Source organism: Rhinopithecus roxellana, chromosome 11 (assembly GCF_007565055.1).
Source record: "Rhinopithecus roxellana isolate Shanxi Qingling chromosome 11, ASM756505v1, whole genome shotgun sequence".
Classification (NCBI taxonomy): domain Eukaryota; kingdom Metazoa; phylum Chordata; class Mammalia; order Primates; family Cercopithecidae; genus Rhinopithecus; species Rhinopithecus roxellana.
Window position 1 is genome coordinate 81014218 of NC_044559.1, and position 21045 is coordinate 81035262.

General features: G+C 38.9%; 1 protein-coding gene across 1 annotated transcript in view; it reads right to left on the reverse strand.

Moving 5' to 3' along the window:
- Positions 1-21045, reverse strand: part of KIF11 (kinesin family member 11) — a 64267-nt gene that overhangs the window by 19713 nt on the left and 23509 nt on the right. Inside the window, exons 10-16 of the mRNA XM_010381324.2 lie at positions 17597-17685; positions 9686-9773; positions 7903-8091; positions 6450-6657; positions 5293-5465; positions 2194-2319; positions 1958-2116 (exon numbers count right to left, since the gene is read on the reverse strand). Of these exons, the coding sequence (XP_010379626.1) occupies positions 1958-2116; positions 2194-2319; positions 5293-5465; positions 6450-6657; positions 7903-8091; positions 9686-9773; positions 17597-17685 (1032 nt within the window). The remainder of the gene's footprint in view (positions 1-1957; positions 2117-2193; positions 2320-5292; positions 5466-6449; positions 6658-7902; positions 8092-9685; positions 9774-17596; positions 17686-21045) is intronic.

The following is a 21045-nucleotide window of genomic DNA, read 5'->3' on the forward strand; positions in this document are numbered from 1 at the left end:
AGGGATCCTCCGTCCTCAGCCCCCAAGTAGTTGGGGCTACAGGCATGAGTCACCATGCCTGGCTAATTTAAACAATTTTTTTTTTTTTTTTTTTGTAGAGACGTGGTCTCACTATGTTGACCAGACTGGTCTTAAACTCCTAGCCTCAAGTGATCACCCTGCCTCAGTCTCTCAAAGTGCTGAGATTACAGATGTGAGCCATCACATCCAGCCAGGATTTTTAAAAAAGTAAATAATTAGCAAACTTTACTATTTTAGCTCTAAGTAACAAATTACTTTCAGTGTACCTCAAAACTACTCAAACAACCCCATATATCACATTATGTTTAAGACCAACTTTGACAGATATATATAGTAGCTTTTTAACTGATAACACTACTAGAAGGGAAAATTAATGTGATATACTAATGGGTCAAGCAATCCAAAAATATTATCAATTACTGGAGCTAAAAAATTTTACAGAACCTAGTTGGATCATATTAACAAAATGTAAATAGTCTTATCTTTGCTCATATTTTACATTTTTGAAAACAAGCTCTTGTAGGCATATAACATGCTACATTGCAAAATGAAGAAGCCATCCTAATGACAAAGGAAGAGCTGAAAATACATCTAACATTCTTATTCACTGTTCAGTCTGCTGGTTGGCCAGTATCTCTGAATAACACATCAGTTGACAATACATATCTAACATTCTGATTATGAATAAAGTCTGTCAGTATTTTTACTAGTCTCAAAGGTATTATCAGATTAATAATTTGAATGTTAATGCAGGTATTATCATATTTATCCATATGTAAATGTGTTCAAAGTTTTACACAATTATTTTAATAGTGCTCATTTCAAGTTCTGAACTTGCTTCCTTAAAGCCAGGGAAGCCAAACTATTCATGCTAAGATACTTTTCAGATCAGATTTTTTTTGTTTTGTTTTTTTAAACAACTGCCTAACAATTTTAAGCATTTCAAGACAGTAAATTTATAAAAAGCCTTAGATCAGCCTTAGAATATACACCTAAAACGTTCTCAACAGGTTTAAGGGAAATAACCTATGCAGATGTATGAGAAAATGCTGCAATTTTAAGTTGCCAGAAACACACAGAAGAGACCCTCAAACATGGATGCTTTTCAGGTAATACAATCACTCCCACCTTCTGTAAGATGATCTACATACTATTAGATGCTCACAAGGTCTCAGTTTCCTCATTAAATCTGACTAGTAATAGAATTTATATCTATATTGATGGGAGGAATAAATACACAGTTAATTGCTCAATAAATGTTAACTATTATAAGAGTTCAGTCATATCATAATAAGCTTATTTAATAAAACTTTAGACAGTCATTATTAAAGTCTTAAGAATACCAGAAGCTGTTTTTCATATATCTGATATTTATAGATTATGGTTTGAAGGCTTGGTTTTGGTTTAAAGCCTCATATAATGAGGAACAGTTTACAGGGAAGATAAATCATGAATCACATTTATAATCAATAAGAATTATAAATTGTATCAATTTACTATGTTTTAAATGTCTATCAATGAGATAGAAATAAGAGAAAAGTAGGACTTGGTTTATGAAAGACAACTATCCATGCCATCCTAGAAAGAAGCAACTTAGCAGGTTTTAATGTAGATACATGTTCACTTTAAATGTTATAACCATTCTTCTCTAAAGGTATGTTTCTCCAGATTCATCTTTCATCTCGATGTGAGAAAAGGACTGTTTTGTCATATTGTGGTTCTGCATGGGGTTCTAGATGTAGCAAAACTTCAAATATTAAGAGAAGTATTCTCAATTGCTTTACAATAATTACTGTTATAAGCAACAGTGGCTATGGTATTTTCAGGTTTCAGGTTTTACAGTATTCAGATTGTATAACATAGATTAATTATCAAGTTATATCAAATCATCCTAAAACTCTCTTTCTATACTCCCCAAGTCAGCTAAACAACATACCTGGGAATGGGTCTGCTTTATGGTCTTCAGGTCTTCAGTTAGGTTTCCACATTGCTTCTGTGACTCAACCAAGGAAGAAATGGTATTTTCTTGTAGTTCGTGTAGATTGTTACACAGTATACTGAGAAAGCCATCTAGTTCCTTTTTTTGATCTTCTATCTTTGAAGAAACAAAAATGAGTTTCCTTCTTAAACAACATATCAATTTTGAGATATTAAGAACATAGCATTTGTTACCTTATCAGCCACTGTCAATGAAGTCTTGAAAATATGCTTCAGTTGACTATTGATTTTCAGTATAGACACCACAGTTGGGGATAAAATCGTTTCCAGTGAAGTTAGAAGATCAGTCTTGAGTACATTCTGGTTTTAAAAATAAACAAATAGGTCTTCAAAAAGAATATTTCCACTTCTATAAACCTTTCTAAATGATATCTTAAATACTTTGGTAACTAAATATTCACATTAAAACTCTCAATTTCCATTCTCCATTTTTCTTTTTCTTTTTTTTTTTTTTTGAGACAGAGTCTCATTCTGTTGCCCAGGTTGGAGTACCATGGCAAGATCTCAGCTCACTGCAACCTCTGCCTCCTGGGTTCAAGCGATTATCCTGCCTCAGCCTCCCGAGTAGCTGGGATTACAGGCACCTGCTACCATGCCTAGCTAATTTTTGTATTTCAGTAAAGACAGGGTTTCACTGTGTTGGCCAGGCTGATCTCGAACTCCTGACCTCAGGTGATCCACCCACCTCGGCCTCCCAAAGTGCTGGGATGAGCTACCGCACGAGCCAGAACAATTTCTTAATAGTTTAATGAAATTGAAGTCAGAAGAATTCAAAAGAGAGGAAAATGACAGTCAATTAGTAAGATTTCAGCACTCCAAAGAAAATAAATTTTTAAAAACCTACAGGTATACTTTAAGAAAATAAATTTCAAACAAGTTTAGGTTACCAGTCAAAAAGGCTGAGACCAAGTAGTCACCAAGATTAGCCCTTGGGCTGGAAGTATTTAACTCTGAAGATCTGAGATGACTTATATCCTATTGTATCAGAAGAACTTGTGAAACATGTTGTTCTTGTCAAGAAATGGGAAAAATTAAGAATGTAGTATAGATTGGAAATATTTATAAAAAGAAAAAAAATCCTGATCTAAGCTCCTTTTGGTAGGATAGGGCTGAGGAAGTATAACAAATACATTAGTAAATACTTACAGGCCTACTGGCATTCTTTTGGAAAGAAGAGCTAGCATATCAATTTCAACTAATTTTGTGAGAGCAACATTCCTCTCTTCTTTTAATTCAAGCAAAAATCGTAACTTGGTAAGTAGAAATCTATCAGTTCAGGCATAGCTTATTTTATTGTGCTTCACCCTACTATGCATCACAGATACCAAATTTTTACAAATTGAAGGTTTGTGGCAACCCTACCTTGAGCAAGTCTATCAGTGACTTTTTTCAAATATCATGTGCTCACTTTCTGTCTCTGCATCACATTTTGGTAACTACTGTAGTACTTCAAACTTTTTCATTACACATTGTGATCAATGATCTTTGATGTTACTATAATAATTGTCTTGGGGTACCGTAAACTGTACCCCTATAAGACAGCAAACGTAATTGATAAACGTTGTTTGTGTTTTGATTGTCCCACCAGGGGTCTGCTGGAATTACAGGCGTGAGCCACTGTGCCTGGTCAACATAACCTTTATATGCCCTGGGAAACCAAAAAATTCATGACTTGCTTTACTGTAATATTCACTTTATTGCAGTAGTCTGGAAGCAAACCTGCAACATCTCTGAAGTATGCCTGTATATATAGAGACCACCATTTAATGAATGAATCAATATTTGAAAAGTTAGTACTGACAGGGTATCTTTTAACACTGTCAAATTTGGGTGGTTGAGAAAACCTATCAAATAATGTCATCTAAGCAATGAATTGAGGCAGAGGGTCAGCTAACATTTGTAGTATTTACTTGGAAAATGTTTAATAAATATTGTTAAACTGAAAAAGGGAGGCAAAGACCCTGCACAAAGAAAACAAATTATATGGCTAAGAACTTCCTAGACCAACCATACAATTTTAAAATAAAGACTATATATAAATCAAGTATGAAGGAGGTGATATGAAGTGCAATTAGATGAGTGACTTCCATAGAACTGTGGAGAAAAAGATATACAGTTATGGCCCAGAAGAGCATAGCCACACAGATCTAACCCTAAGAATTGTTATGTGTTCCCAGAATTCTAAAAGATACTTTTCTTGCACTATTATTACTATCATATATTACTGTAGCTTTAAAATTAACTACCCAATATCCCCTTCTGGTTGGGTCCAGGACCCCTGAGGAAAGAGTGACTTACCAATTTCTGGGCCAACTAACAAGTCCCTTGCTATCATGTGGTGCTAAACTTGCCCTTTAGTCATTAGAAGCCTCACTAATAACTCCTACTCCTAATGTTACAAGACATGAGTGAAAAAGGTTTCAAAAGTTAGTTCCATACATTTGAAAATAATCTTTCTGGGAGAGAATAAACAGTGGAGAGATCTGTCTTTAAAAATATAGACATACTCTCGGCCAGGCACGGTGACTCACGCCTATAATCCCAGCACTTTGAGAGGCTGAGGTGGGTGGATTGCTTGAGGTTAGGAGTTCGAGACCAGCCTGACCAACATGGTAAAACCCCATCTCTACTAAAAAAAAATGCAAAAAGTAGCCAGGCATGGTGGCACATGCCTATAATCCCATCTACTCGGGAGGCTGAGGCAAGAGAATCGCTTGAACCCAAGAGGCAGAGGTTGCAGTGAACCGAGAAAAGGAGAGGCTAAAAAAAAAAAAATACATAAAAATAAAGAAAAGGAGACGCTGGCTGGGCACGGTGGCTCACGCCTGTAATCCCAGCACTTTGGGAGGCTGAGGCGGGCGGATCACGAGGTCAGGAGATCAAGATCATCCTGGCTAACACAGTGAAACCCCGTCTCCACTAAAAATACAAAAAATTAGCCAGGCGTGGTGGCGGGCGCCTGTAGTCCCAGCTACTCGCGAGGCTGAGGAAGGAGAATGGCATGAACCTGGAAGGCGGAGCTTGCAGTGAGCCAAGATGGTGCCACTGCACTCCTGGGCGACAGAGCGAGACTCCATCTCAAAAAAAAAAAAAGAAAAAAATATATATATATATGTACTCTCACAGTGACGCGTCTGTGTCTAGCAAAGCTTAAGATGAAAGAATAGCAGTTAACATTGTTTATGAAGATTTATCAAATGTAACCCTTCAAAATATTTTATCAAATACTTATCAAATGTGACCCTTCAAAAATATTTTAAAGGAGGTACTAACAATCAGTTCCTGTAGTACAGTTTTACTTTCTGCTGCTAATGATTGTTCTTTTAGTATCATATTAAAAATCTGAGAAACATGAGTAGACACATTTTCTGGAATAGATGTGAGAGATCCAAGTGCTACTGTAGTAATGGTATCTAATGCAGAGACACTGGAAGACAGCAGATTACCTATAACAAACAAACAGAAAAAAAACAGAAAGATGTAAACTTTGACATAAATATATTTGATATAAACATATATATATACATATATATTAAATACAGTTCAAACCATTTCAAAGAAGTTGTCAAAAGTATACCCTTGTAGAATTTGTAATAACGAGCTTAAAAGAACTGGCTCACTACATAAGCAAGGAAATATTTAAATATACATTACATATTTTCCATAGTGCTCTGTAAGCCCTTAACATATTTGTAAGTGTATCAGACCCATAACTGTAATTCATAGTGCACAAAGAATTAGAATATTCTACAATTAATCTCTGACTAAAAATAATATACAGAATTATGGTAAGTTTACAGAAGAAAAGAAAAACTGGAAATCAATACCAAAATGTATTGATTGTGCTTGGCTTAATGAGACTAGAGTCTAGATGATTTTTTAAATTTTTATATTTCTGGATGTCCAAATTTTCCATAATGAAGATAGTATTTCACACTAAATAAACATGCTTTTTTCTAAAGGGACATAACAGAATAGTTAAAAACAATGAGACACAAACATATTCTGACAATATAGCAAACCATCAAGTTATACATGCCTCCACCCCAAATAAAAAGCTGCAGAATGTTTATGCACAGAAAATTTCTAGAAAAAGGCCCAAGAAATTTAACAATAACACCTATGGTGAATGACCCAGGGACAGGAGCCAGAGTCAGGGAAAAAGAGGACTTCTACTTCTAACGTTTATATACTTAGTTACTTAATAAATGTAACATTTTATAGAAAACAGAAGGGAGGGTGGGGAGGGAAAAAGATTTGTTTTAATTCAGAGACAGTAAAGCATTAATCTTCAGCCTGAACAAATAGTTTGTGCATGGCAGAGAGTATTGGTGACACTGTCATCTATGTTTCACAAAATTGAATTATCAGTTTTGAAATCAACATCACACTTAACACATCAAGACTAGAACAGAACAGCCTGAACTTACCAAATAAGGTCTTATGTACTTCTAGCATGGCCTTTTGTTTTGAGCTACCATCCTTAATTAATTCTTCCATATTATTAAACAGACTATTCAGGTTTTTGCCAAAAATATCCTGAGCTTCTGCATTGTGTTGGTCAACTGCCTTCTTACGATCCAGTTTGGAATGGAGATCAGATACATCTTTTGTAGTTTCTTCAACTGTGTTAAGCAGCTGTATTTTTAAAAATAAGTGTTAGACAAAATGGATATGATGAAAAAAATCTAATGAAAGTATCTACATAAGGATTTATCTTGATAAGAACTAGTAAATTTTCCAGCCTGACCAACATGGTGAAATCCCGTCTCTACTAAAAATACAAAAATTAGCCGGGCGTGGTGGTACACACTTGTAGTTCCAGCTACTCAGGAGGCTGAGGCAAGAAGAATTGCTTGAACGTGTGAGGTGGAGGTTGCAGTGAGCCAAGATTGTGCCACTGTCACTCCAGGCCAGGAGACAGACAGAGAGACAAAGCAAGAGTCTGTCTCAAAAAAAAAAGTACAACTAATAAAAAATTGAATACCTTCAACATCTTTCATCATTAGAACATACTAAATTTCTTTCTTTTTTTTTGAGACAGAGTCTTGCTCTGTTACCCAGGCTGGAGTGCAATGGCATGATCTCAGCTCACTGCAACCTCTGACTCCTGGGTTCAAGCAATTCTCTTGCCTCAGCCTCCCGAGTAGATGGGATCATAAGCATGTGCCACCATGCCTGGCTAATTTTTGTATTTTTTTTAGTAGAGATGGGGTTTTACCATGTTGGTCAGGCTGGTCTTGAACTCCTAACCTCAAGTAATCCACCCACCTCAGCCTCCCAAAGTGCTGGGATTACAGGTGTGAGGTGAGACACTGTGCCCGGCCAGAACATACTCAATTCTTAATGACTAATTAGGTTCAATCATCCCCACAAAGAAAAAGCATCACAACATCACATTCTAAATGTCTACAAAATATATTATAAAGTTATGTTCTATTTTCTTTTTTCTTTTTTTTTTTTTTGAGACAGAGTTTTGCTCTTGTTGCCCAAGCTGGAGTGCAATGGTGCGATCACGCCCAGCTAATTTTATATCTTTAGTAGAGATGAGTTTCTCCATGTTGGTCAGGCTGGTCTCGAACACCTGACCTCAGGTCATCCGCCCACCTCGGCCTCCCAAAGTGCTGGGATTACAGGCGTGAGCCACCACGCCTGGCTAAGTTATGTTCTATTTTCCAAACTCCAGGAGCAGGAGTAGTTTTTTCATAACTCAACATCTCCACTAAGAAAAATATGGATGAAATAGTAAAATAATATTTTTTAAATGGACAGAAATACCATTTTGGGTGAATAAACAGAATATCATAATTAATGCTTAAGCACAGACATTATTTCTATCCATTCTCTATTTAATATGAGTATAAATCAATACAAGGGACAAACCTTGCTGGCAGCATCATGAAGTTTCTCCTCAGTACTTTCCAAAGCTGATGTGATATATTCTTCTTTAACAAGTTGTAATTTAGTTTCTTGCAAATGTTTCTGAGTGGTTTCAAGTTCTTGTGTTTTATTTTGCAGGTCAGATTTACACTGGTCAAGTTCATTTTTATTATCCATAAACAACTCTGTAACCTAAATATAACGTAGAATTTAAAAAATGCTGATCTGGTTGGTAGGGTATCTGGCTAGTTCATAAGATGAGAAAAATGAAACAAATTATTTCCATGCAAAAGCTGTAACAAATTACCCAGTAGATTAACACAAATATGTCATCTGGTTTCTTTCTGCAATCTTACTCAACACTTTGAGATTAAACAATAGGTTTGGGGTAGTACTATTAATTCTTCAGGTTCCTTCAACATTGCCAATGGATTTGAATATAACAGTGTTAATGTGGCCTGGCAAGGTGATTCACGCCTGTAATTCCAGCACTTTGGGAAGCCAAGGCAGGAGGATCACTTGAGCCCCAGAGTTTGAGACCAGCCTGGGCAACATAGCAAGACTCCATCTCTACAAAAAAATAAAATAATTAGCCAGGTATGGTGGTGCATGCCTGAAGTCCAGCTACTCAGGAGGCTGAGGCAAGAGAGTTGCTTGAGACCAAAAGTTTAAGGCTGCAGTAAGATATAATTACGCCACTGCATTGTAGCCTGGGCATCAGAGCAAGACCCTGTCTCTAAAAATAATTAAAAATGGCCAGGCATGGTGGCTCACGCCTGTAATCCCGGCACTTTGGAAGGCCAAGGCGGGTGGATCACGAGGTCAGGAGATTGAGACCATCCTGGTTAACACCGTGAAACCCCGTCTCTACTAAAAATACAAAAAATTAGCCGGTCGCAGTGGTGGGTGCCTGTAGTCCCGGCTAGTCAGGAGGCTGAGGCAGGAGAATGGTGTGAACCCGGAAGGCGGAGCTTGCAGTGAGCTGAGATCACGCCACACTCCAGCCTGGGGTGACACAGTGAGACTCTGTCTCAAAAATAATAATAATAATTATTATTATTATTAATAAATAAAGGTATTAATATGAGAGTGGCCCTGAAAGGTCAGGCCTCTTGCCTACCCTAGTTATATTACTTTTCTTTAATATCCAGTCTCTCCCAATATCTGTATTCCTTCATCTAATAAACATGTTAACAAAAATGCTTCAGCATTCACTATCAAACAATTCAGTTAATTTTTTGTAATGTTTCATTAATATAAGCTGTCAGCTTTTTTGATTTGATTGATGATAGTAAAAAATCATGATATAACTTACTTTCAGTATAAGGGTCAGCAAAATAAAATCTTTCTTTTTTTTTTTTTTTTTTTTTTTTTTTTATAAAATCTTAAGGAGCTGGGTGCGGTGGCTCATGCCTGTAATCTGAGCATTTTGGGAGGCCAAGACGGGTCGATCATGAGGTCAGGAGTTCAAGACCAGCCTGGCCAGCATGGTGAAACCCTGTCCCTATTAAAAATACAAAAAAATTAGCCGGGCATGGTGGCACACGCCTGCAATCCCAGCTACTTGGGAGGCTGAGGCAGGAGAATCGCTTGACCCCAGGTGGAGAAGGTTACAGTGAGCCGAGATCACACCACTGTACTCCAGCCTGGGTGACAGAGCAAGACTCCATCTAAAATATATATAGAGAGAGAGACACAAGGAAAAAATATTAGGTCTTTCACATTCTAACATTTTCTTTCAATATTTGCTTTTCACATAACAGTAAATATCATTTTAAATGCTTACCCTATTCAGCTCCTCCTCAACAGCACCAATTTTTTCAATCAATTCTACAATCTGCTCTTCTTGAACAGTTAATTTTCCACTCATGACTCTAAAATAAAGTTTAATATGAGTTTAACAGTTAATATTTTTTCTAACTCCTATGAAATGTATTCCAACACAATTGTGACAGCTACACAAACTCATTTCCAACATTTATCACCATCACTTGATACCCAAGTGTCACCCGATACTCAAGTGTCACCTGATACCTAAGTGTCAATAAGCAATAAATACAAATTACAAAGAACAAATTCTATTCCTTGCCTTTGTTTTATAAATGAAATATTTTTCCCTTGCCCTAAATTCTGAAACTAAGAATCCCTACCTATGAAGGGAAAAGTATGTGTGTACCAAATTTGAGAAGCTAGAAAGCTAACAGAGGACTGACTCTAACACAAAGTAGAGAGAAAAGGTAATACAACCTAAGTGTCTATAATCAGGCATACAGAATATAAATATGCCCCACAGAATGTTGGAAAAATGTGGGACTAGGCCGGGCGCAGTGGCTCACGCCTGTAATCCCAGCACTTTGGGAGGCCGAGGCGGGCGGATCATGAGGTCGGGAGATCGAAACCATCCTGGCTAACACGGTGAAACCCTGTCTCTACTAAAAATACAAAAAATTAGCCAGGCGTGGTGGCAGGCGCTGTAGTCCAAGCTACTCGGGAGGCTGAGGCAGGAGAATGGCATGAACCTGGGAGGCGGAGCTTACAGTGAGCTGAGATCATGCCACTGCACTCCAGCCTCGGCAACAGTGAGACTCCGTCTCAAAAAAAAAAAAAAAAAAAAGGTAAGAAAAGAAAAAGAAAAATGTGGGACTTGAAGGCATCAGGTATCTCAGAAGGAAGGGGTAAGATTAGGGGTTAAAAACTGAGACTTAAAGTATGTATACAGAGCAATTATACCCCCTGCTGCTGCAACATGCACACATACCAGCACAAACACCACCCTCACACCACCACATAACCCTCATGAGAACAAAGGATTACTCTCTAGAGCAGAGTTTCTCAGCCTCAGCACTAGTGGATCAAATAATTCTTCATTGTGGGGATGTCCTGTACATTTTAGGATGTTCAGTACCATCCAAGTCATGACAATAAAAAATGTCTGTGGACCCTGCCAAATGTCCTCTGGGGGACAAAATCACCCACCACCACCACTCCCCAAACACCACTTCCGTTGAGAGCCACTAGTCTACAGGAATTGCAGCAGAATTTCCAGGTTCACTTTCAGTAGACACCATGGATTGTAGAAGGTTTAGGAACTAGAAATGAGCATTTAGGTGTAAATCTACATACTAAAATGATGGGATCCTCAGCCTCCTATACCCATTCTAATCAAAAAATATCAGCAGCTAGAAAAATCTCCAAGCAAACTGGATAAGTCTTCTCAGGAAAGACTGAGGCCTTGTCCAAAAGAAAAAAAATCCAACAAAGAATGATATCTGATGGAAGCCCAGACTTAAGACTGATATCATCACTTTTTCATCTGTAGTGAACTCACAGGTCCATAATCCTCACCCATGTACAAAGCTTCTAGTCCATCTTAATTGCCAGCCAAAAGTCATTAGACATTTGAAGAAAATAAATACAAATGACAGATATCACAACAGGGAAAAAAAGATCCCAAAGGAAAGAAAAACAGAAAAGAAAACGTTAATAACACTAATAATGTTCCTGAGATAAGGAACAGATCTGTAAAATAAGAGGATGCTATAGTTTTCAAAAGGAGGGACAAAGATGGCAGAAAAGAGTTTTCAGAAACAATTTGACAGCAAAAATGAAATTCAACAAAAATATTAGAAGATGAAGTCAAAGTCAAAAGAAGTCATAAAAAGTAAAATAGAACAATGCTTTTCTCAAGCACAAAGCTCACAGGTCTTCCAAATCCACTTTAATGGGTCTCTGATTTCTTGAGTATTAGTAAGTTTCAGAAGTGAATGCCTGTATTTGCTCATCTAATTCTTTGATAACAACCAACAATTTTATATTTCACATTATGCTTAAATGACAAAGATTCTTCCGTGAATACAAATTCCCTTAACATATTAGCTAAAGATATTGTTAATTAAAGGAAAAGCTAGAAAAGAGCTGTAAGAGAAGAGTTAATTCTAATAGTCTTTTGGTCAAATATATTAGCTTTTTATTAGAAATGGATCTTCTACGGCTGGGCGCCGTGGCTCACACCTATAATCCCAGCACTTTGGGAGGCTGAGGCGAGAGGATCATGAGGTCAGCAAATCAAGACCATCCTGGCTAACATGGTGAAACCCCATCGCTACCAAAAATACAAAAACAAAATTAGCAGGGCATGGTGGCGGGTGCCTGTAGTCCCAGCTACTCAGGAGGCTGAGGCAAGAGAATGGCGTGAACCCGGGAGGTGAAGCTTGCAGTGAGCCAAGATCGTGCCACTGCACTCCAGCCTGGGTGACAGAGCGAGACTCTGTCTCAAAAATAAAAAATAAAATAAAATAAAATAAATAGAAATGGATCTTTTATGCAAAACGGGATTATTTGAAGTGCTTTTCTTAGAGTGAATGCCAAAGGGTAAGACAATATTGTTATTGTATGGAAGAGATGATTTTGACATGGTTTTAAAACGTCTATTAAGCTTGGCTTAAATAAAACATTATCCTGTTTTAAATGTTGGCTATAGTTTTTGTGATTCTTCTCTGACTGACACTGTACTAACTCCAAAAGCTTTTTCAGACAAAACTATCTCAGATTATGCCTCATGTCTATTAGAGAACAAACACCTAGGATTTTTACAGAGGTTTTTAGTTTTAGGTTTTACATTTAAGTTTTTAATCCATCTTGAGTTGATTTCTGTATACGGGCATTAAGGAAGGGGTCCAGTTTCAATCTTCTGCATATGGCTAGCCAGTTAGCCCAGCACCATTTATTGAACAGGTAGTTTTATCACCATTGCATGTTCTGTCGAAGATCAGATGGCTGTAGGTGTGTGGCTTTATTTCTGGGCTCTCTATTCGGTTCCACTGGTCTATGTGTCTGTTTTTGTGCCAGTACCGTGATGTTGTGGTTACTGTAGCCCTGTAGTAGTCAGGTAATGCGATCCCTCCAGCTTTGTTCTTTTTGCCTAGGATTGTTTTGGCTATTTGGGCTCTTTTCCACTTCCATGTGAATTTTGCAATAGTTTCTTCCAATTCTGTGAAGAATGTAATTGGTAGTTTGAGAGGAACAGCATTCAGTCTGTAAATTGCTTTTGGTGGTACGGCCATTTTAACAATATTGAATCTTCTTATCCATGAGCATGGAATGTTTTTCCATTTGTTTGTGTCAACTCTGATTTCTTTCAGCAGTGTTTTATAATTCTTACCGTAGAGATCTTTCACCTCTCTGGTTAGTTGTATTCCTAGGTATTTTACTGTTTTTGTGGCTATTGTGAATGGGATTGCGTTCCTATTTGGCACTCAGCTTGGACATTATTAGTATATAGGAATGCTACTGATTTTTGTACAACGATTGTGTATCCAGAAACTCTGCTTAAATTGTTTATCAGATCTAGGAGCTTATGGACAGAGACTATGAAGTTTTCTAGGTACAAAATCATATAGGCCCGGCTGGGCACGGTGGCTAACACCTGTAATCCCAGCAGTTTGGGAAGTGGAGGTGGACAGATCACTTGAGATCAGGAGTTCAAGACCAGCCTGGTCGACATGGTGAAATCCCATCTCTACTAAAAATACAAAAATTAGCCACGCGTAGTGGCGGGCACCTGTAATCCCAGCTACTTAGGAGGCTGAGGCAGGAGAATTGCTTGAATGTGGGAGGCAGAGGATGCAGTGAGCCAAGATCATGCCACTGCACTCCAGCCTGGACAAGAGAGCAAGACTTCATCTCAAAAAAGAAAAAGGTGGTATAGGCCCTGACAAAGATTTTCATGATGAAGATGCTAACAGCAATTGCAACAAACCCGAAATTAACAAATGGGAGGTAATTAAACTAAAGAGCTTTGGCCGGGCGCGGTGGCTCAAGCCTGTAATCCCAGCACTTTGGGAGGCCGAGACGGGCGGATCACGAGGTCAGGAGATCGAGACCATCCTGGCTAACACTGTGAAACCCCGTCTCTACTAAAAAATACAAAAAACTAGCCGGGCGAGGTGGCGGGCGCCTGTAGTCCCAGCTACTGGGAGGCTGAAGCAGGAGAAAGGCGTAAACCCGGGAGGCAGAGCTTGCAGTGAGCTGAGATCCGGCCACTGCACTCCAGCCCGGGTGACAGAGCGAGACTCCGTCTCAAAAAAAAAAAAAAAAAAAAAAAAAAAAAAAGAGCTTCTGCATAACAAAAGAAACTATCACAGGGCATGGTGGTTCACACCTGTAATCCCAGCACTTTAGAAGGCTGAGGTGGATGGATCACCTGAAGTCAGGAGTTTGAGACCAGCCTGGCCAACATGGTGAAACCACATCTCTACTAAAAATACAAAAATTAGCCGGGCATGATGGCAAACACCTGTAATCCCAGCTACTTAGGAAGCTGAGGCAGGAGAATTGCTTGAACCTGGGGGGCAGAGTTTGCAGTGAGCCAAGATTGTGCCACTGCAGTCCACTCTGGGCAAAAGAGCAAGACTCCATCTCAAAATAAATAAATAAACAAAACACACACAGAGAAATACTATTCGAGCCAGCAATCCCATTACTGGGTATATACCCAAAGGAATATAAATTGTTCTACCATAAAGACACATGCACACATGTTCATCATAGCATTATTTACAACAGCAAAGACGTGCAATCAACCTAGCTATTTATCCACAGTAGACTGGATAAAGAAAATGTGGTACATATACACCATGGAATACTACACAGGCATAAAAAAGGCAAGATGGCCAGGTGCAGTGGCTCATGCCTGTAATCTCAGCACTTCAGGAGACTGAGGTGAGTTGATCACTTGAGGCCAGGAATTCAAAACCAGCCTGGCCAACATTGTGCATGGTGAAACCCCGTCTCTACTTTTAAAAAAAAAATTCGCTGGGCATGGTGGCAGGCGCCTGTAATCCCAGCAACTCGGGTGGCTGGGGTAGGAGAATCGCTTGAACCTAGGAGGCAGAGGTTGCAGTGAGCCGAGATCACACCACTGCACTCCAGCCTGGGTGACAGAGCAAGACTGTCTCAAAAAAAAAAAAAAAAAGAACGAGATCATGTCCTTTGCAGCAACATGGATGGAGCTGGATGCTGGATGCCATTGTCCTAAACAAACTGACACAGGAACAGAAAACCAAACACTGAATGTTTTCACTTATAAGTAGGAGCTAAACCCTGAGTACACATGGACACGAGGAAGGGAACAATAGTCACCTGGGCCTCTTTGAGGGTGGAGGGTAAGAGGAGAGTAAGGATTGAAAAGGTATCCGTCAGGTTCTATGATTATTATCTGGGTGACAAAATAATATATACACCAACTCCTGTTACATGCAATCTATCTATAGAACAAACCTGCACATGTACCCCTGAAACTAAAATAAAAGTTAAAAAAAAGAGCAAACACCATATTTTAAATCATGGGATTAAACAAACGAAAACCAAAGTTACTTCTTAAGTTCAAAAATAAAATCAGAAAGATGAAAGCCAGTAATCAATATCATTTCTAAAGATTACAGACCAGGACTCAGTACCTCACCAATTACTTTTTACTTCTAAAGCATCAAAAAAAGAACACCTCCTTTAGAGGTGGTAAACTGTTATCTAACCCACAATCTTACATTGTTCTGATTCTAGGGCATCTTACACATTCATGGAATACATTATGACAGCTGGAAATAACACAGAAAAAAGTAAGTTTATTAAATGATTTATATACTATTAGAGTGTTAACATCTATAAAAAAGTTCAGTAAAAGATTATACTAAAATGCTTCTGGTTATTACTAATTAGGTCTAATATCTTTTATCACTATTAACTTTTAAAAAATGCTCTGTGAAAGTCTTGCTTCCTAATATCTTCAAGGATAAACACAATCAGGAATTTTCAAGTTATAGTCCTTAGCATCCCTCTTGCCTTCTTCCCCTTGTTTTCTCTGTTATTATTGTTGTTTTATATAATGGGCCTCAATAAAAGCTTTCCTTTGAACAACTACTCCAGGGCTTTAAAAAGTGAACAGATTAGTGGTTGCCAGGGGTTAGGAATCATGAAGAAGATGGACTGAGTGTGACTATAGTGAATTAGCAAGAGAGTTCCTTGTGATGATAGGATAGTCTGTATCTTGATTACAGTGGTGGTTACACAAATCTATACAAGTGACAAAATGGCACAGAAGTATATACACATGTTGATATGGTCTGGCTCTCTGTCCCCACCAAAATCTCATGTTGAATTATAATCCCATGTTGAAGGAGAGGCCTGGTGGGAGATAACTGAATGATAAAGATGGACTTCCCCCTTGCTATTCTCATGATAGCAAATGAGTTCTCAGAAGATCTGGTTGTTTAAAAGTGTGCAGCGCTCTCCTCTTCACTTTCTCTCTCCTGCCGCCATGTGAAGATGTGCTTGCTTCCCCTTAACCCTTCTACCAGGATTGTCAGTTTCCTGAGGCCTCCCCAGCCATGCCTCCTGTACAGTCTGTTGAACTGTGAGCCAATTAAACCTCTTTTCTTTACATTTACCCAGTCTCCGTGGTTCTTTATAGTAGTATAAGAACAAATTAATATACATATTGTATCAAGGTCAATTTCCCAGCTTTGATATTGTACTATAATTATTTGTTATTTATTTTATTATTTTCTTTCTTTTTTTTTTTTTTTTTTTTGAGATGAAGTCTCATTCTTCTTCCCCAGGCTAGAGTGCAATGGTGCTATCTCAGCTCACTGCCTCCCAGGTTCAAGCGATTCTCCTGCCTCAGCCTCCCAAGTAGCTGGGATTACAGGCCTGCCACCACGCCCAGCTAACTTCTGTATTTTTAGTAGAGACAGGGTTTCACCATGTTGGCCAGGCTGGTCTCGAACTCCTGACCTCAGGTGATCCACCCGCCTCAGCCTCCCAAAGTGCTGGGATTACAGGCGTGAGCTATGGCGCCCAGCCTATTTTTTATTTATCTTTTTTTTTTTTTTTTTTTTTTTGAGACAGAATTTTGCTCTCGTTGCCCAGGCTGGAGTGCAATGGCGCTATCTCGGTTCACCACAACCTCTGCCTCCCAGGTTCAAGCAACTCTCCTGCCTCAGCCTCTGGAGTAGCTGTGATTACAGGCATGTACCACCACACCCAGCTAATTTTGTGTTTTTAGTAGAGATTGGGTTTCTCCATGTTGATCAGACTGATCTCAAACTCCGAACCTCAGGTGATCCGCCTGCCTTGGCCTCCCAAAGTGCTGGAATTCACAGGCGTGAGCCACCATACCCAGCCTTGTACTATAATTATATAAGAGACAACCACTGAGGAAGACTGGGTGAAGAATACATGAAACCTCTCTTGTACTCTTCTTGAAACTTCATATGAAATTAATGATTTAAAAATTAAAAGTTAGTAAAGATTTTATAAAAAGTGTTTGATAGCTACTTGTTAATGTCAAAACAAAATAGAAGCCTAGGCAGCATGGCGACACCCTGTCTCTACAAAAAAATGCAAAAATTAGCTGGGTGTGGTGGCTCATGCCTGTAACCCCAGCTACTTGGGAGGCTGAGGCAGGAGGATCACTTGAGCCCAGGAGATTGAGGACGTAGCGAGCCAAGATTGTGCCATTGCACTCCAGCAGGGTCAGCCTCAAAAGAAAACACACACACACACACACACACACACGAAATGAAGTATTTATCAGCACTTGATATAAAGATTTTACTTACTGCTACTTAAGTTTTATTTCAAATAGCCTGTTATCAGAAATGCTTCTTCTTGGAAGTTAACTCCATAGCCAAGGGCTTACCTAAAATTTTCTTCAGAAATGTACACTCCATTTTTCTCACGGGCTGCAGCAAGATCTCGTTTTAAACGCTCTATCTCCTCCGTATACTCCTACACAAGAGGAATGTTGAAGGTTTCAGTTTAGTACTTTTATTCATTCAGTTTGGGAAGGATATGCATCAAATAAAATGTAAAGTTAGCCTTTTTATGTCTTTTAAAACATAAAGAAGTATGATAAAAAGTTATAACCATACTTGTTAATCAATATTAATTTGTGTAGAAATAAAGTCTTTCAAAGCTCCTTTTTAAATGCACTCATTCTAGAAATATGGACTTCCCAAGAAAAACCACAACCTCCAGTACCCAGGTTGGTAGCAGTATTTCACACTAAAATGAACCAGGATTCCTTAGAAAAGCATCTGATCCCAGGACTGAGGTAGGAAATACTCAAGATGAACACGGAACATCTTGTCAAATAACACGAGGAAAGAAGCTGAACAAAGACTACTAGGCTAATCAAAAGGACTCAAGAAGCCACCTGAAGAGGTAACCCCTTAATAAAGTTTGGCTCTGTGTCCCCACCCAAATTTCATCTTGTAGCTCCCATAATTCCCACTTGTTGTGGGAGGGACCCGGTGGGAGATGATTGAATCGTAGGGGCGGATCTTTCCCATGCCGTTCTCATGACAGTAAATGGGTCTCACGAGATCTGATGGTTTTATTTATTTATTTTTTTTTTTTTTTTTTTTTGAGATGGAGTCTTGCTCTGTCTCCCAGGCTGGAATGCAGTGGCCCGATCTCGGCTCACTACAACCTCTGCCTCCCGGGTTCAAGCAATTATCCTGCTCAGCCTCCCGAGTAGCTGGGACTACAGGCGTCCGCCACCACTCCCGGCTACTTTTTGTATTTTTCGTAGAGACGGGGTTTGACCATATTGGCCAGGCTGGTCTCGAACTCCTGACCTTGTGATCCACCCGTCTTGGCCTCCCAAAGTGCTGGGATTACAGGCTTGAGCCACCGTGCCCGGCCCTGATGGTTTTAAAAATGGGAGTTTCTCCGCACAAGTGCTCTCTCTTTGCCTGCTGCCACCCACGTAAGATGTGACTTGCTCCTCCTTGCCTTCCACTATGATTATGAGGCCTCCCCGGCCACGTGGAACTATAAGTCCAATAAACCTCTTTCTTTTGTAAATTGCCCAATCTTGGGTATGTCTTTATCAGCAGCATGAAAACAGACTAACATACCCCTGGCCAAAGATGAGCCAATCTGAGCATCAGTGAGGAGAAAAACTACAGTCGGTTAACACTAACAATTTAAATCTATGAGATTATAATGACACTAAGAAACCTAGGAAACCAACTCATTATTCTCAAAATTGGCAAATAAAGGAAATTAATCAAGCACGTGTCCTGCCTTTCCTATAAGAACTATACCTCTAAGTAGATGAGAGAAAGAACCTCTTAATAGAAGCACAGGTTGAACATCCCTAATCTGAAAACCTGAAACCCAAAAGTTTGGGTCCAAAAGTCCCCAAACTTTTTTTTTTTTTTTTTTTTTGAGACGGAGTCTCGCTCTGTTGCCCAGGCTGGAGTGCAGTGGCCGGATCTCAGCTCACTGCAAGCTCCGCCTCCCGGGTTTACGCCATTCTCCTGCCTCAGCCTCCCGAGTCCCCAAACTTTTTGAGCACCAACATGACACCAGAAATGGAAAATTTTGCACCTGATCTCATGTGACAGGTCACAGTTAAAACACTGTCTCATACACAAAATTATTCAAAATATTGCATAAAATTACTTGCAGGCTATGTATATATGGTTATATGAAACAAAAATGAATTTCATATTTAGACTTGGGTCCCATCCCCAATATACCTTATTATGTATACACAAATATTCCAAAATCCAAAATATCTGAAATCCAAAACACTTCTGGTCCCATGCATTTCAGATAAGGGATATTCAACCTGAGGTTCAGCAATCAATTAAGAAAGAATAATTTAATTCAAATATTACCATCTTGCAACCTTAGAAAACTATTGACCAAGTCACTGAATATTGTCATTGCCCATAAAAAAGACAAAGAACCGGCCAGGCGCAGTGGCTCACGCCTGTAATCCCAGCACTTTGGGAGGCCGAGGCGGGCGGATCACAAGGTCAGGAGATCCAGACCATCCCGGCTAACACGGTGAAACCCCGTCTCTACTAAAATACAAAAATTTAGCCGGGCGTGGTGGCAGGCGCCTGTAGTCCCAGCTACTGGGGAGGCTGAGGCAGGAGAATGGCGTGAACCTGGGAGGCAGAGCTTGCAGTGAGCCGAGATGGTGCTACTGCACTCCAGCCTGGGCAACAGAGTGAGACTCCATCTCAAAAAAAAAAAAAAAAAAAAAGAAAACCAGACACTGTATACTTCTAAATGGAAGAAGACACTACTGCTTTTGAATTAGTTTTGCCAAAAATAAATAAGACAAAATTTGAATTTAATTAAGCCTCAAGATTCAGCTACCAATTTACAGAAAATACGAAGAACAGAGGAACACGTCAAAAGATACTATGGTAAAACTCTACAGGACAAACATACAGGTATTTCCACAAATAAATTATAAGAGGAAATAAATATATACACACATGTATATGTTACATATACATGTGTATGTTATATACATATAAATATGCAATATATGTATATGCTATATATATAAATATATAAACATCAAATAAGCACATTAAAAAGATGCTCAACATCATTAGCCTTTAGAAAAATTCAAGTTAAAAACCACGATGAGATATCTATCACCTACCACACCTATCAGAATGACTAAAATTAAAAAGTTACAACACCAAATGCTGGTGAGGATGTGAAGAAACTAGATCACTCATACACTGTAAAATGATATAGTCAATTTGAAAAACAGGCAGTTCCCTAAAATAATAAACATTCAATTATTATACAACCCAGCAATTGCACTCTTGGGCAATTATCCAAGAGAAATAAAAATTTATGTTTACATAAATACCTATAAATGAATGTCAATAGCAGTTTTGTTTGTAATAGCAAAAAAACTGAAATCAGCTCATATGTCATTCAATAAGTGAATAGTTACAAAAACTGTATGTATGGTACATACTCACCATGGACTACTACTTAGTACTAAAAAAGAAAGATGTGCTGGGTGCGGTGGCTCACGCCTATAATCCCAGCACTTTGGGAGGCCCAGGTGGGTGGATCACAAGGTCAAGAGTTTGAGACCAGCCTGGCGAACATGGTGAAACCCCGTCTCTACTAAAAGTACAGAAAATTATCTGGACACGGTGGCAAACACCTGTAATCCCAGCTACTTGGGAGAGTGAGGCAGGAGAATCGCTTGAACCCGGGAGGCAGAGGTTGCTGTGAGCTGAGATCGCACCACTGCACTCCAGCCTGGGCAACAGAGTGAGACTCACTCTCTAAATAAATAAATACATAAATAAATAA